The 14,470-nt window shown below is 38.7% G+C and overlaps 1 protein-coding gene and 1 long non-coding RNA gene across 3 annotated transcripts; one reads left to right on the top strand and one right to left on the bottom strand.

The window, feature by feature from the left end:
• Positions 1-2,384: 2,384 nt before the first annotated feature.
• Positions 2,385-11,071, top strand: LOC103457266 (uncharacterized). The gene is made up of 5 exons (XR_532414.2): positions 2,385-2,421; positions 3,574-3,688; positions 3,759-3,883; positions 5,029-5,091; positions 10,984-11,071. It is a non-coding gene; the product is annotated as an uncharacterized LOC103457266 (long non-coding RNA).
• Positions 9,045-11,094, bottom strand: LOC103457267 (sterile alpha motif domain-containing protein 12-like). Of its 2 annotated transcripts, none has more exons than XM_017302280.1 (3): positions 10,952-11,094; positions 9,646-9,786; positions 9,045-9,480 (listed from the first exon to the last, which is right to left on the bottom strand). In XM_017302280.1, exons 1-3 carry the CDS (start codon positions 11,070-11,072, stop codon positions 9,464-9,466), a joined length of 279 nt encoding a protein of 92 aa, XP_017157769.1. In that variant the 5' UTR covers positions 11,073-11,094; the 3' UTR covers positions 9,045-9,463. The 2 variants fall into 2 exon arrangements, with proteins under 2 accessions (XP_017157769.1, XP_017157768.1); XM_017302279.1 differs by having other exon boundaries at positions 9,045-9,461.
• Positions 11,095-14,470: the final 3,376 nt, after the last annotated feature.

Below are 14,470 nucleotides of genomic sequence, written 5' to 3'. Positions count from 1 at the left end.
GGGAAGTAATGGGGTTTAATGAGGTTCAGTTTTGAAATATAAACTCTTGTCAATCTAAAAGTTTTCTTTTTTGTTGTATTTTATAAATAAGTCTATGTTTAATAATGTGAGAAAACCACAAATTTCTGATTATTCAGTCAATATATAACACAACTGACACAAAATGTACAAATTTTATATATTTTTTATTAACTACCAATAAATGATGTTTTCCTGAGTTTATTCTGTTGTTTTCTGTTTCAAAAGTCTTTCATATTTTCTTGCTGTGATAAAAATTATACTTCATTTATGGTTTTTGAGCCCAAATGTTTGATATTTGAGTGTAGATAGATAAAAAATGTGCAGTCCTTTTGCTTGCAGAGAAACATTTAAAGGGTTTTCCAACAGATCCAGAGTTTCTTCTCATTGCCAGTTTAGTTCATAAAGAAATGTATCATCTTGGTTGTGTTTATAATTTATTGTGCAGCAAAGGGCAACCACAGCATTCCCTCTGGTGTCTTTATCCAAAAGTAGCGTCACAGAATGAAGCCTATAAAAACAGCCGTGTTGGAAGCTCTTTAATTACCAAAATGTGCCGAAATGCTTCATCTTATGATTTAAAATCTTAGTTTTAAACCCATTTTATGAATTCAGTTCTTCCATCTTCCTTTAGTTCTTCTTTTCACTGAAGCAGAAACTCTGCCAGACGAAGTTAATTTGTCCTACACAGGATCCTGCTCCTGCTCCTGCTCCACCTGAGACATGTTGGTTTTCCTCCAGGTTTTTCTGCCTTTGCTGCCAAGCAGCTCGTCTGGCAGCGAGTCAAACAGAAAGGAGCTGCTGCCTCCCAGCAGTTTCTACTTTTTCCAGGGTTGCTTCTGCAACATTGAACTCTAAAACATGCCAGCAAGTAAAACAAGACGAGGATTCGAACGTTAAAAGTAAACAAATTGGGAAATGCTCCTTTCTGAGGATGGGAAAGCGAATCAGAAAGTGCGTTAAAGCCGGTGAAGGCCTGGTGGGCGATACAAAAATGACAAACAGAACCGGTTATTGTTATACTTTGGAGTCTTCTCTCTAAATGTGCAAGTTGATGCTTATGGGGTTCACAAACATAACAACATGTAACATGTTCATTACATTATTTTGCACAAAATAATTCTTAGAAAAGGAGATTTTAGTCTGCCCTGTTCTTCCTGAGCTCTTTCAGGGCCTCTGTCACTTTAAATGCAAATAGTCTGCTGCTGGCCACGCCCCCAAATTCAGCGTGTGCACTCACACGTGAAAATAGCTGCAAACAGATGCGTAATTATACAACCGTATGTCCTTGAAAAGAAGAAGTGGAGCCTCCTGCACAATCAACAAGAATAGAGCCAGTGGTTTCTGGACGGTAAGTCAACAACAAAACTCTTGTCTGTTCCTGCAGCCATTGTACAGCGGTAAAACCAGCTGACCAAATGTGCTGGAGCTCAACGTGGGTTGCTAAGCAACGGTGCATTAAAACGGCTTGTTTTCCAGACGCCAAAAAAAACAAACTTATTTCTAAAGAATTAAAATAAAATTGTTTAAATTTGCTTGGACTGTTTTTAAAAAGCAGTTGAGACCCAAATGTGAAAAATGTGAATTTTGAATAATAATTGATCTTTAATCTTTGCCTGAATTCTGATTCTGAGCTTTGCTTTCATAATTATTTGATCCTGGCTACAGCAGAGTGTGTGCTTACTGTCTGACATGTAAAATTTCCTGATTTTGTCATATTTCTGCTCAGATTATTGCTCCCTCTAGGTAACATATTTTCGTGGTTACGCAGAAAAGACTGTTCAGGGCAGCAGGAGTCCATCCTCTCCTCTCCTCCCTCCCTTCTGTTCTCACTCCATTGCTTCCAATACGGAGAAGATAAATCACATGCCATGCAGCCATTGATGTGAGGGGAAATAGATGGGCCATTTGTTGACAAAACTCATTTTCCCACTTCCAGGTAATAAAATGCTGTGTTTGGGTTTTTTCCACTTCTACATCTTTTTCTTTCTGTTGTTTTTGCGGATGCAGTTTGCTGGACGCACCTTTCCTCCTGTGTCGCTGGTTTGTCTTGACAAATGGTTGTGTTTGCTGGTGAGACTGGTCAAAACACACACATCCATGAGCATGGAGAAAAAAAGCTCAACATTTCAATCACACGTTGGGTATTTTCACACTCCGTAGATTCGGTTCGATTGGGGACAAAAATGGCAACTTTCCTTTTATTTCCAGCTGCTGTTGTTGAAAAACCTGTTCTCCTCCTCGCCTCTGGGGGCGCTGCACCGAGAACTTCTGAAGGAAACAACATAAAAACCTCTGGAGAAGATACTGAGCGCAACTTCCTTCTTCACAAAATGTAATCAAAACAGATTTTAGCGGTTGTTGGATTTAATTTTTCACTGCAAAAACACCAAATATCACCAAGTAAGTAAAGTTTCTTACTACACAAAACTATCTTACAAGTAACTCTTAAGCAACAAATAGGAGCTTGTTTTTAAGTAAATAACTCCTTAATATTTAAAAAGTTCTAGTTCCACTGGCAGATTATTTCACAACATCGGGAAAATGTTTTGCTGTAAGTGAATAATTTGACAAAGTGGAACTGTAACATTTTCATCAGCACTTTTTGCGCAGTTTTAATAGCCACTTATGTTGTTTAATGCAGATTTTTCAAGAGTAGCACAATGATTTAAGATGTTGTCACAAAGTTGTTTGGGTAACTTTTTCCCTTAACAATTGAAATATTTGAAAACTGATTTTGTATATGTGAGTTATCTACACGTTAAACGTACTATGTAAAATCAACTTTTCTTTTTTAGTTTTACATCATTTTATAATGTTGTTCCTTCAGTTTTTCTTTGATTCTTTCATGCATGCTTGAGAAATGCTTGAATCTCCATGGCAACCATTCAGATGTGCAAAACGCCTGGTTGGACCTAAGCTGCAGTTTCCAAGCTACCGGGTTTCTGCCTCACAGCACACCTCTGCTGCACTTTGCTCCTTCAGACTAGCCAGCTGCAATTAGCAAACATCTGCTGAACTCATTATAGGAGCTACTTCTCAGTGAAACGCTGGTAAAAATGTCGCTAAAGGGTTAATAGAGGAGAAATGTTGTGATGTTTCAGAAAGAGAAGGAGTTTTAAAGAGACAGAGACACAATTTCAATTCGTTAAATAACAAAGTTAACTTATTTTTAAGTCATAATTACATATATTGCATTTTTACAATTTTTTATTCAGTTTACTTTACGGTGCTATAAAATGGCACTATTTGCCTGGAAAATACATAATACTGCCCCTTTAAAGTGTGACAAATAGCAAATCTGAAAGAACCCGAATAAAGAATGAGTTACAATAACATTTAATTAATTTGGGGTTAATGAAGTATTTTTTAATTGTGTTTTCACAGTGTATGTGTGCTAATTGGTTGAAAACATAATCTAAGGTTAGTAACATCCTAGTGAAGCTTCACATCTTTTCCTTGTTTACGAATAAGGAAAAACAGTTTTAAAATGAAATGAAACAGAAACTTTGAACTCCTCCTCCAGGTGTTTCAGCCTCTGGTTTTAACCAACAGATCTTATCCTCATAAACCCGTCTGAGTCCCAAGATGCTGCCATGAAGATCCAGGAGCTGTGTGTGTTTTTCATGCCAGTTTGCGCCAGCAGCACTGCTGTAGTTATCACACAAAGGTTGGATGCCATCAGCAGGTTTGCAGCCGGCGCTTCCAGCGAGTCGTAATGAGAGTGGATGTTGTTTCAGGGTCTGGTGTTGCTGCAGCCTCTGAAGTGAAGCGAGCTGCTGAGTCACAGCCCTCTGAACTCGCAGTGAACTTCTCTCTGCTTCCTCCATTCTTCTGGACTGGCGCAAACTCATTTTTTCTTCAAGTAAGTATTGATCTTTCCATCCTGCAGCTGCAGCTTCGCATAGATCACAAGAAAGTGACGGAAAGAGCGCTGTAAGCTGGGAGATGGTGGATGGTTCACAGCTGGGTTCAAAGTTCACTGAGGCCAGACAGAGACACCGGATTGCAGCGCCGCGTTAGCGCAGCAGCACTTTTACCAAATGCTGTTCCTACTCTGGAGTTATAAATATTATTTTTAAGTATATTGAAATAGTGCTGCTCTTTTTTTAGTACAATTTTTGGGATTCTACACCCCTGATCCTAAGGTTTGTTTTTTTTTTTTAAATGCAGACATTTCCTTTGATTTGCTTTATTTTATCCCGTCTGATTAAATTTGATGCTTTGTAGCAGCTACCATTTTTCAGGGTCTTTATTTGAAGTGGTGGGCATAAGACTGACATAACGTCATGAATGTTTATGATGGTGGTCATGAAGTGGCATTCGGTAAATAATTACATTTTTAATGCAAAGTTGCATCAGAAGTTGCATAAAAAGTGTAAAGTTTACATTATTTGTTAAATGACATTTTAATGCAAAGTTGCACTAAAAGTATTAGTTTCACTGGCAAATTGTTTCACTTATAACATGTGAAAAATGTAATGTTATAAGTGAAATAATCTGCCAGTGGAACTAGAACTGGGTTGCTAGGTAACGGGCTGGGCTTGGCTGGCGTTGCTAGGTAACGGGCTGGGCTTGGCTGGCGTTGCTAGGTAACGGCGCCGGTGGAACTTGTCCTGTTTCATTAATATTAAGGACTTACTGACTTAAAACAAGCTCCTATGTCTTGCTGAAAAGTAACTTTTAAGTTGGTTTTGTCTCCTTCCAGGTGTGCTAGAAACTAGACCAAAAAATACTTGGTAAGATTTTGTGTTTTTGTAGTGTACAGGCAAACACGACAAACTTTTACTTTTAGTAAATAACAATTAATGTAGAAAGTTTTATCTGAATTTGATTTTGATTTTTAAAACTGTTGTAAACGTAGAAAACGATGAACCCGTCTTCTACAGATATATAAACTTCATGACCACAGGATGTTTTACCTGCGGTTGTCTTGAACTCAACAGACTCCAGTTTGAGTTTCTGAGGTTTTTCCATACGCTAAACCCGGTTTACTTCTTTTTTCTGCAGACATTTCATCTGAGCTTCGTGGTCGGGGTCACTGCTGCAGTTCGTCATGCCGTCTTTGTGCCGGTGAGATGGATTTATGTTTGTGCTGACTAAGCGTTGCCCCGTCGTCGTTCCTGCCCAGTCAAATGCCACGGCGTCTCGTGAAGGATTAATCACACTCAGACACACACAGGCTCAGGAGAACAGGAGGAAAAGGTGTGTGTGTGTGTGTGTGTGTGTGTGTGTGTGTGTGTGTGTGTGTGTGTGTGTGTGTGTGTGTGTGTGTAAGCTCTCTTCCTCACACACTGTACCTTTAAGGGCAAAGTTTCACAAGCGTGCTGCTGCATGTACCTAACAGGGTGGAGATTTTTTTAAAGAGATTCCCAAACATGTTGCTGCAAAAGCTTGACTAATATTACCAGCTGAAATGTAACATACAGGCTACAGTAATGTTATAGTTGTTGCACTGCAAAAACGCAAAATCTTATCAAAAATTTTGATAACCGTGCATGTTTTTTATTCTTTCCTTTTGTTTTTCTTTTTAGAAAATAAAAAACGGTTTTTATGCACTGACGGAAAATATTTCAGATTTTTTTGTTTGTATTTTTAGAAACAAATAACTTTTTTAGAAACTGGGGAAAAAAAGTATTTTTAGAATTAAAAAACTTTTTTCCAAAATAAGTATTTTTTCTAGACAAAAAATGCGTAAAAAAAAACTTTTACAGAAACTGAAAAAAAGTCTTTCTAGTACAAATATCGTCATAAGTGAAATAATCTGCCAGTGAAATAAGTATTTTTAATCCAATATGAATATTGACTTAAAACAAGCTTATTTGTGAGTTAATTTTGACTCATTTCAGGTCTATTAAGAGATTTGCACTAGAAACTAGACCAAAAATACATGGTAATATTGTGTGTTTTTGCAGTGAACCTCGTGTTAAACCTCAACACAATATAAAGATTTACTGTGAAATGCAGAAAAAAGGTTTTTAAAATGTCTTTTATATTAAATGAGTTTGAAAAAGTTAATTTATTTCAGCAATTTAATTCACTAAGTGAAGCACATTACAAAGATTTATTACACACAAACTTGTTTTATGGCTTTTATGTATGATTGATGATTTTCCTCTTACAGCAAATGAAAACTCAACATTTAAAATAAAATGTTTTTTGACAGAAGAGAAGCTCGGTTACTGAAAACAAAGATTCTCCTGTAATTCTTATTTTTTAATCTGAAACTAGCTACATCAGCGCTTATAATCTACTTTATTCTGTATGACTGCTTAATCCAAAAAGTGTGGCACGCCTCTCCTAGAGCTGGGATTAATCGATTAATTGGATTAATCAATTATTGAAACTGGAGTAAACCGAGAATGAGGCTAATTACATTATCAGAGCAGTAAAAAAGTCAAAAATGTTCAAAAATATTTACATTTAAGATTAAATAAGTATTTTTCTGTAAACGTGTCGTACCCATAACATTGAAAGTGGTTTCGTTTTAGTTTAACCTGGTTAATAAAATGAAGAAAATGCCCTGAATCCTGAATGTTTTTAAGTATTTATTAGTCAGAAACAATCCGCTTTTCCATAAACATCAGCAGAAGACAATAAATCCGTCTTCTGTTTTTAAATGTCTTATTTTAAAACCCAGGAATTGAAATAAAATATTGATTCTTCAAAAATGACAGCAAGAAATCAAAAAGGAGAAGCTTTTTTTCAACAGGTCATGAAACCTTTTTTATGGTTTATGGATATTAGAGCAGAGATTTTAACTTTTACCTGCGTTTTCTGTCCTTTCGTGTGAAACAGTAACTCTGGCTGATATACGAGTGATGCAACGTTTTATTACACACTTCATCAACTCTGTCCTCAACTCTTATGACTCCTGCACATTAATATGTTTTCATTATTATGACCTTTAGCTTTAGCAGTAGATCTTGCCGTGCGCTTTCTCCCGGAGGATTTTCCCGACGACAGAGAAAAACCTGAGTTATGGTGGAAACTCTGGGTATTTATGAGGCGTGGAGCTGCAGCTGTAAAAGCCGCTCCGCCACAAACAAATGATTCATGATTGCACTCCGGCGTCCAAAAAGACGGATGATTAGGAAGAAAGCAAGCAGCCAAGATTATGTTGCAAAAGCAGCACTTTTTATTTCACTGCCTGAAACTTTGACGCGCAGCACAAACGGTTTTGATGTCGGCGAAAAGACCCTCATCTTTAGATAAGCTGCTTTATCACTGCAAACAATTATTTAAATGTTTCTCTTTCTACGTTAAAGTAAAAATAAAATATTTTTCAGTTTAGATCAGTCAGAAAGAAGGAAAAGCAACCAGCAAAACTATTTCAGTTCAGGTTTTGTAATTTAATATATGAAATATCAGAAGAAGCCGCAGAGATGCTTCTTATTTAGCAGATTTCTGTTTAAAATTGTTGTTTTTTTACTCATTTTAATTWGTTTTTTTTTCCTGTGGCAAAAACCTGAAAAGCCAAGCCAAGTTTATTTATATAGCACTTTAAAACAGTTCCACTGACCAAAGTGCTGTAAAGCCACAGAATTAAAACAAGTGAAATAAAAATGAAAAGCACACTAACACCAAAAATACAATCACTTAAAATGAAGACACACAATGCAATACAAGAACATACCCAAATATGCAGTCATAATAAATATCACAATAAGTAATCTAAAAAAAAACAATAAAAGTAACTAAAAGTAACAGCAGCTCAAACTGAATCAAAGCCGAAAAAGGTGAGTCTTAAGAGCAGATTTAAAAGTTGCCAGAGAAGTGGCCCGTTTTACCGACATTGGCAAAGAGTTCCAAAGTTTAGGAGCTGCCACAGCAAACGSCCTGTCCCCTCTGAGCTTCCTCAAAGTCCTCGGCACCTCCAGGTACAGTTGACTCGCTGATCTGAGAGCTCGGGAAGGGCAGCGTACATGTAGCAGCTCAGAAAGATAGGAGGGGGCAAGGCCATTTAAAGATTTAAAAACAAATAAAATAATTTTAAAATGGACTCTAAAATGGACAGGTAACCAGTGCAGAGAGGATAAAATAGGGGTAACATGTTCTCTCTTCCGCGATCCAGTTAAAAGCCGTGCAGCAGCATTCTGGACCAGCTGAAGACGAGACAGAGAGGACTGGCTTACACCAACGTATAAGGAATTGCAATAATCCAACCGAGTTGTGATAAAGGCCTGGATTACTACTTGAAAGTGCTCAGCTCAAACTCTGTTGATCTGGCTTCTTTAAATTTTTTGCACTTCTGTGTTTAGCTGTGAACTAAAAAGACAAACATCTAATAACAAGCAGAGAAATGAAAATAAATGTCAAAGTCTATTTTAAAGAAAAAAATGAAAATATATTTCAGAAGGGAAGCATATCAGCATCTTCTGATTTACTTTTTATGATTTAAAGTTTTATATATAGGAAGAAAAGAAGTTTAAATAACAAATCTTTATAAAATTTTCAGATTTTTAGTCTTTGCTTTTCAATAAATGTTTCCAAGATGAAAAACTTCAAACTGAAACCTGCAAAAATAAAGAAAATGTTGTGACCTGCTTTTCCACCAAACCTTCAGTACAAATTAATGTTTTTTAGCAGTGAGAATAAATTTTTTTTTAAAATAAAACAATGAATGGATGGATGAGAAATAAAACATGTGATTCAAACTGGAACTGCAAAAATAAACGGAAACAACAATTCTGGAAAAACCCGATGAAGTTTTTATGTTAGGATGAGTTTTTTTTTTTTTTACTGTATGGAAATTAGTTCATTTTGCAAAAATGCAGCGTTACTGGATGTTATCACTGGTAAAGAGACGACGACAGGAAGTGGTGCACTGTAAAACATTTAGTTGTGTCTACGATCTTCTGCTCTTTAAGTCAAACTAATTTAACAAGTTTTAGATTTTGAGCCTAAATGAAAGAGTTTTAGTATGACAACATATTGAACAGTTCATACTGTGTAAATACTTTATAAAATGTACTTACAATTATAAAACAAAAAGAAAATCAGCAAACAAAATGGCTTTCTAGAGCTGGTTTCTTAAATTTTTTTATTTTTTGCAGTTCTTAGCATCCACCACAAGGGCTTTCTGGGTGCTGGGAGGTTATTTAATACAGATTTGCAGGATATTTGATACTGGTATGGTTGAACAGAATACAGACGGAGGAAAAGGACGGAGACAAATGGACAATAGGGATAAAAAAAAAAAAAAGACAACCAGACAAAAACTAATCTCATCCATCTGCGAGGGTCAAATTTCACACAGGAAATGGGTTTTTCTCTCTCTCTCTCTCTTCCTCTCTCTCTCTCTCTCCTCTTCCCATCGATCCTCCTCTCTGTTCACCTTCTCTTGTTATTTCCATCACTGCCACCTTTCAATCTCCTTCGCACAGATGAATGGACAGACGGGAAATAAGAACCCAGCTGGTATCTTTCTGTCGTTTCGCCGTCTTTATGAAGAAAAACAGTCTGGTCAGGAGACAAGAGATCAAATAAAGTCAATGTTTACTGAGCTTACATGTTTTTAAGAGCCAAATGAGCCGTTTTCATCTACGTTAATGTTGCACTTCTGTGCAGAGCTGATTTTTCTGACTGTATGGTATCAGCATGCTGCTCAGCCGCTGGTGTATTTACCAGAGCAGATGTCATTGAGTTCATTGATTTCTTCCTGAACTCTGAGAAGCAGAAGGTCCTGCAGTATTTCCTGCTGCTGCTCGTCGTCCTCCACCCCGAGAAGCTGCAGGTGATGTTCCCTTAGTCTCAGTAGAGCTCGGCCTGCAAAGTCGTTTATAACCCACAAATCAGCATTCACACCAGGGAACTGAACTAAAGATGTTTTCACACCTCATTGTCCAAAACTGCAACATTTGTTACATTTTCAGCTGCTGCGGTTTTTAATTATCAAATCTTTCAAAAAACCTGTTCCCCTTCCCGCCAGAGGGGGCGCTGCAGCAAAAACCACTGAAGAAAACAATATAAAAACCTCTAAAGAAGAGCGCAACTTTCTTCTTCATGAAATGTTTTGCTTTGTTTTGTCTTTGATAAAAAAACGACGAGTAGTTTCTCCGCTAGCGCTAGACTTAGTGTTTGTTTTGGTTGTATTTACCCAGAATGCCCTGCGCTGTAGTTCACTTCCTGTTAGAGCTCACTTCGATTAAACTGAGACTGAGGTTTGTAGGCGGACCAGAGTTCACTTTTTTGGTCGATTACGTATTTGCACCTCGCCAAATGAACCGGACTTTCTAGTCAAACGAACTTCGGTTGGACTGAAGCGGACTGAAGCTGATTGAACCGGATTGAACCGGACTGAAGCGGACTGAAGCTGATTGAACCGGACTAAAGCGGACTGAAGCTGATTGAACCCGACTGAACCAGACTGAAGCGGACTGAACCGGATTGAACCGGACTGAAGCGGATTGAACCCGACTGAACCAGACTGAAGCGGACTGNGCGGACTGAACCGGATTGAACCGGACTGAAGCGGATTGAACCCGACTGAACCAGACTGAAGCGGACTGAACCGGATTGAACCGGACTGAAGCGGACTGAAGCTGATTTAACCGGATTGAACCGGACTGAAGCTGATTGAACCGGACTGAAGCGGACTGAACCGGACTGAACCGGACTGAAGCGGGCCAGTGGGAACGCACCCTTTGTTTTTAAGTTTTTGCTTCATCCTTCTTTACTTACTTTAACATCAGTTGCCTTTTGGCAACTCTTTCTGTGTTTACCACTCTTTCTTACATCAACCAAACCAAGACCGAGGTCTCGAGGCGGAGCAGAGTTGATGTTTTTGGTCAAGTACACATCCACACTTCCCTAAACGAACCAGATTGTCTGGCCCAGAATACACCGGGTTGGTGTGAACGCATCCTAAAACCCTGTAGAGTTTAACATAAAATCTGAACGTTTAGATCTCAAAAGATGGGATTATTTGTACCTGATATGTCGTGTTTGATGATGCCTTTGTAGAGAGTCTCCATGAGTCCTGGATGCTGCTCCTGAATCCACTCCAGCACCTCTTCCACGGACCAGGACGACACCCGATGCAGTTCGCTCATTATCCCCAAACTACTGCAGCATCACCCTGGTATGGACAGCAAAAACCGTGAACCAGTGGGGGCACAAAGGCTCAAACAAAGTCTGAGTCTTCCCTGGTGTCTCCTTACATCAAGAAGAAAAACAATAGAGATTCATCTTCCTAACATACCAGCTGGCCGCTGATTGGACGATTAGAATAAGGATTTCCAAAGAGACAAAAGATAAAAACGTTTTGTAGATTATATGTTTGGAAGGTGCAGTGCTGCGTCCCTTTTCTTATGTTTTGCTTTTTAGCTTAATCTTGTTGACTGAGTATTCTTCTTTATGCTTCTTTTCTATAAAACCAATTCTTCCAGGCGCTGAAGAAGCAAAACATCTTTGAAAAGCAGAAGTGGAGCCTCCTGCACAACCAACAAGAATGGCAAGTCAACAACAAAGCACTTGTCTTTTCCAGCACGTTGCACAGCGCCGTCATTCTGTTGGGGTTTTTCAAACGCTGCTCCATATAAATCACATGTTGTTTCCCAAAAAAGCAGAGAAATTATAAATGATTTCTGTCCCCAGACGATCAGATCTCAGCATCTCAGCTGTGAACTCGCACACATCCGCTCGCTGACATTCACCCTTCAGGCGCATCGTCTGTCTGTGGCATCAGGAAACGGCACGTTAACAGTTTCTGACACGTGCCGCCGCGTCGCCTTCTTCTTCTTCCACATACGCCTATTTTCCAGCGATTAAGCTGACAACTTCCTGGACATTTTGAGCTGAATCTCAGTACGTTCAAAGGTCAAAAAACACTTTTTATGATTTTTTACAGGCTCCCTGAGGTTTTTGCTTCTCTTTCAGTCCCTCTGGGTTACGGTGCTGTAGGGCAAAAACCTGCTAAACTGTTGATGTGACCTTTTCAGCAGGCCAGGCGAGTTATTAGGGCTGTAAATACAGGAATGCAATTTCCTGAGTTAATTAAGGTTGAGGTATGATTGGCTGAGACAATAACGAGCTCCCAGCGGAGTGAGTGACATACAGAAAGTGACCGGGGCAAAGAGACGGAGGACGTTAACCCTCAAAGTGCGGCTGGGCTGATGGAAATCCGACGGCGTCCTACAGGGCTGATGTTCGGCATGAGGACAGCATTTCCTGAACCTTACAGGCCTCAGTGGGTCTGGTTTTATAGACACATAAACTCACTGCATATACAGCGCGTCTCGTTTGCTGGAAGCACTTTAATTTAGATTTAGCTACTGAACCTGGACTTGTAAACAAATGTAATATGCACATTACTGCTTCCTATAGATCTCTGTTACTAAACGCAGCAGCTTTTGCTTTTTCTGCAGCCACCAAAGTGAAAACAGACACATTTCTCCTGCTTTTCTACTTTATTTTAACTTGAGCACAAAAAGCTGGTTGTAGCTGATAGTTTCATTTGTGGAAGGTGAAGACCAACTCATAAACATCCAGATGTGTTCGATTTCTAAACTCAATAAATCTTTTAAAAAGATTCTGACTGAAAACATGAAGTAAGCTAAAAGGTTAAGGAGCAATAATCTATTTCATAAAAGAAAGTCGTAACAAATTCATCTGGAAAGGAAAATGTGATGATTTGCAGACGCTTTGAAAACCATCAGACGGCGTGGTGGAGCCTTCAAGATTAATCTCTGAAAATTTTGAGCTCCAAAAGCTGAAAATTTGTGAGAAAAAACTAAGTAATTTTGAGATTAACCTCAGAACATTTCTAGAAAAACAAGGATTTTTTTTTGCTCCAATAGAGAAAAAAAAAAAACTAGAAAAAAAATTCTGAAAATTTTAGACGACTCAGAAATGTGATAAAAATGTTCAAAACTTGAACATTTTCAAATTTTCAAACTTTGATATTTCGAAGTCTGATTAATCTGGAATTTTTCTCGCATATATTAAACTACTGAAGCTCATAAATTTCCTTTTTGCTCAAACATTTTGAGATTAAACTCAAAATTTCCGAGTTCTTTGCTGTAAATGTACGTTTTTCCTGCCTGCAGTGGCAGATGAGCTATAGATATTTATCTGATTTCTGCCACATAAGGAAGTGGAAGAAATCTGATTTTTTATTTTTTTTATGGGATGTCGGGCCGTTCAGACTGCCGTGAAAAAGTTGAGTATTGGTCACATAATAGGGGGAAAAAAGAAACAAAAATGTAATTTTGTTTGGTTTGTGAACGTAGCTTGTATTTCATTAAATGTGTTTGATCCAGAATATTTAAGAGAAAAACAAAAACAGGAGAAATCTGCAAGTGGTGGTGCTTTAAAAATATGAATCTTATTTGAGTTCACCCCAGACAGAAGCGTCAGAGTCGTTCCTTTGCCGCTCTCCAGCAGGTCTGCTGCTGCTTGAAGGAAACCAGGATGGATTTCCTCCTGCAAGCCAATTTGCCAGAACCTTGCAGGAGGTCGCGGGTCTGCTGGGAAATATTCTGAATAAGTTGGAAAACAACATTTACGTCCCGTAGCTCAAGCAGAAATCCTGTCTGTCACTTTCATATTTCAGAGATGCAGCCAGCAGATAATATGGTCTGGCACCACCGAAGCCTGCCAAGATGTAACCCCGCCACCTGGTGGTTTCCTGGAGAATTACAACATAAAAAATGGGGGGAAATGAAGTAAAATAATGTGGCTGCATAGTGTTCATTATTCACCTGCCATCTGATTGAGTGCAGAAATCGCTTTTCTCAGTGTCATCTCACTCTGAATGTCAAGAGGACTTGCGAAATATGTTTAAAGGTATAAGTCAGGAGAAGAGCACAAAATAATTTCTAACAGTGCAGATATCTAGAAATGAGAATATGGTGAAAAACTGGATGAAAAGTCAGAAAACGACATTAAAAGAGGTGAGATGGAATTAATTTATTACTAATTAAAACATCCAAGCTTTGTAAAAAAAATATCTAAAGTTTCCCAAAGCTCGTGTAATGGACGACTTTTCTAAAGGTTTGTTCTGCTAAAGAACCCTCTGGAAGTAAGGCGGAGGGGGAAGCATCATGCTGTGGGGCGTTTTTTCTGGAATCAGGCCGTTAGCAAGCGCAGCAGGAATGACCAGTTCCAGCAAAACGTTCAGGCTTTGGGTAGCAAACCGAACATGAAGAGGAGGCTTATCTGTTCAGCAGTGGAGAAAACAAACGGTGTCAGAAAACAGACACACAGAACCAAGATTTCTGGTTCTTAACCTGGGTTCGATCGAACCCCAGGGGTTCAGTGAGTCGGTCTCAGGGGTTCGGCGGAGCCTCTGCTGCGGAGGTAAAGACACACTTGTGTAAAGTCGTGATGACGCCCCGCTTTGCCATCACTTGCTGCAGAGGATCACGTTACATTGCTTAGCCAATCAGAGGATCACGTTACATTGCTTAGCCAATCAGAGGATCACGTTACATTGCTTAGCCAATCAGAG

Source organism: Poecilia reticulata, linkage group LG21, assembly GCF_000633615.1.
Source record: "Poecilia reticulata strain Guanapo linkage group LG21, Guppy_female_1.0+MT, whole genome shotgun sequence".
In the NCBI taxonomy this organism is placed as follows: domain Eukaryota; kingdom Metazoa; phylum Chordata; class Actinopteri; order Cyprinodontiformes; family Poeciliidae; genus Poecilia; species Poecilia reticulata.
The sequence above is the reverse complement of the archived record's forward strand: the minus strand, read 5'-3'. Positions and strand labels throughout refer to the sequence as shown.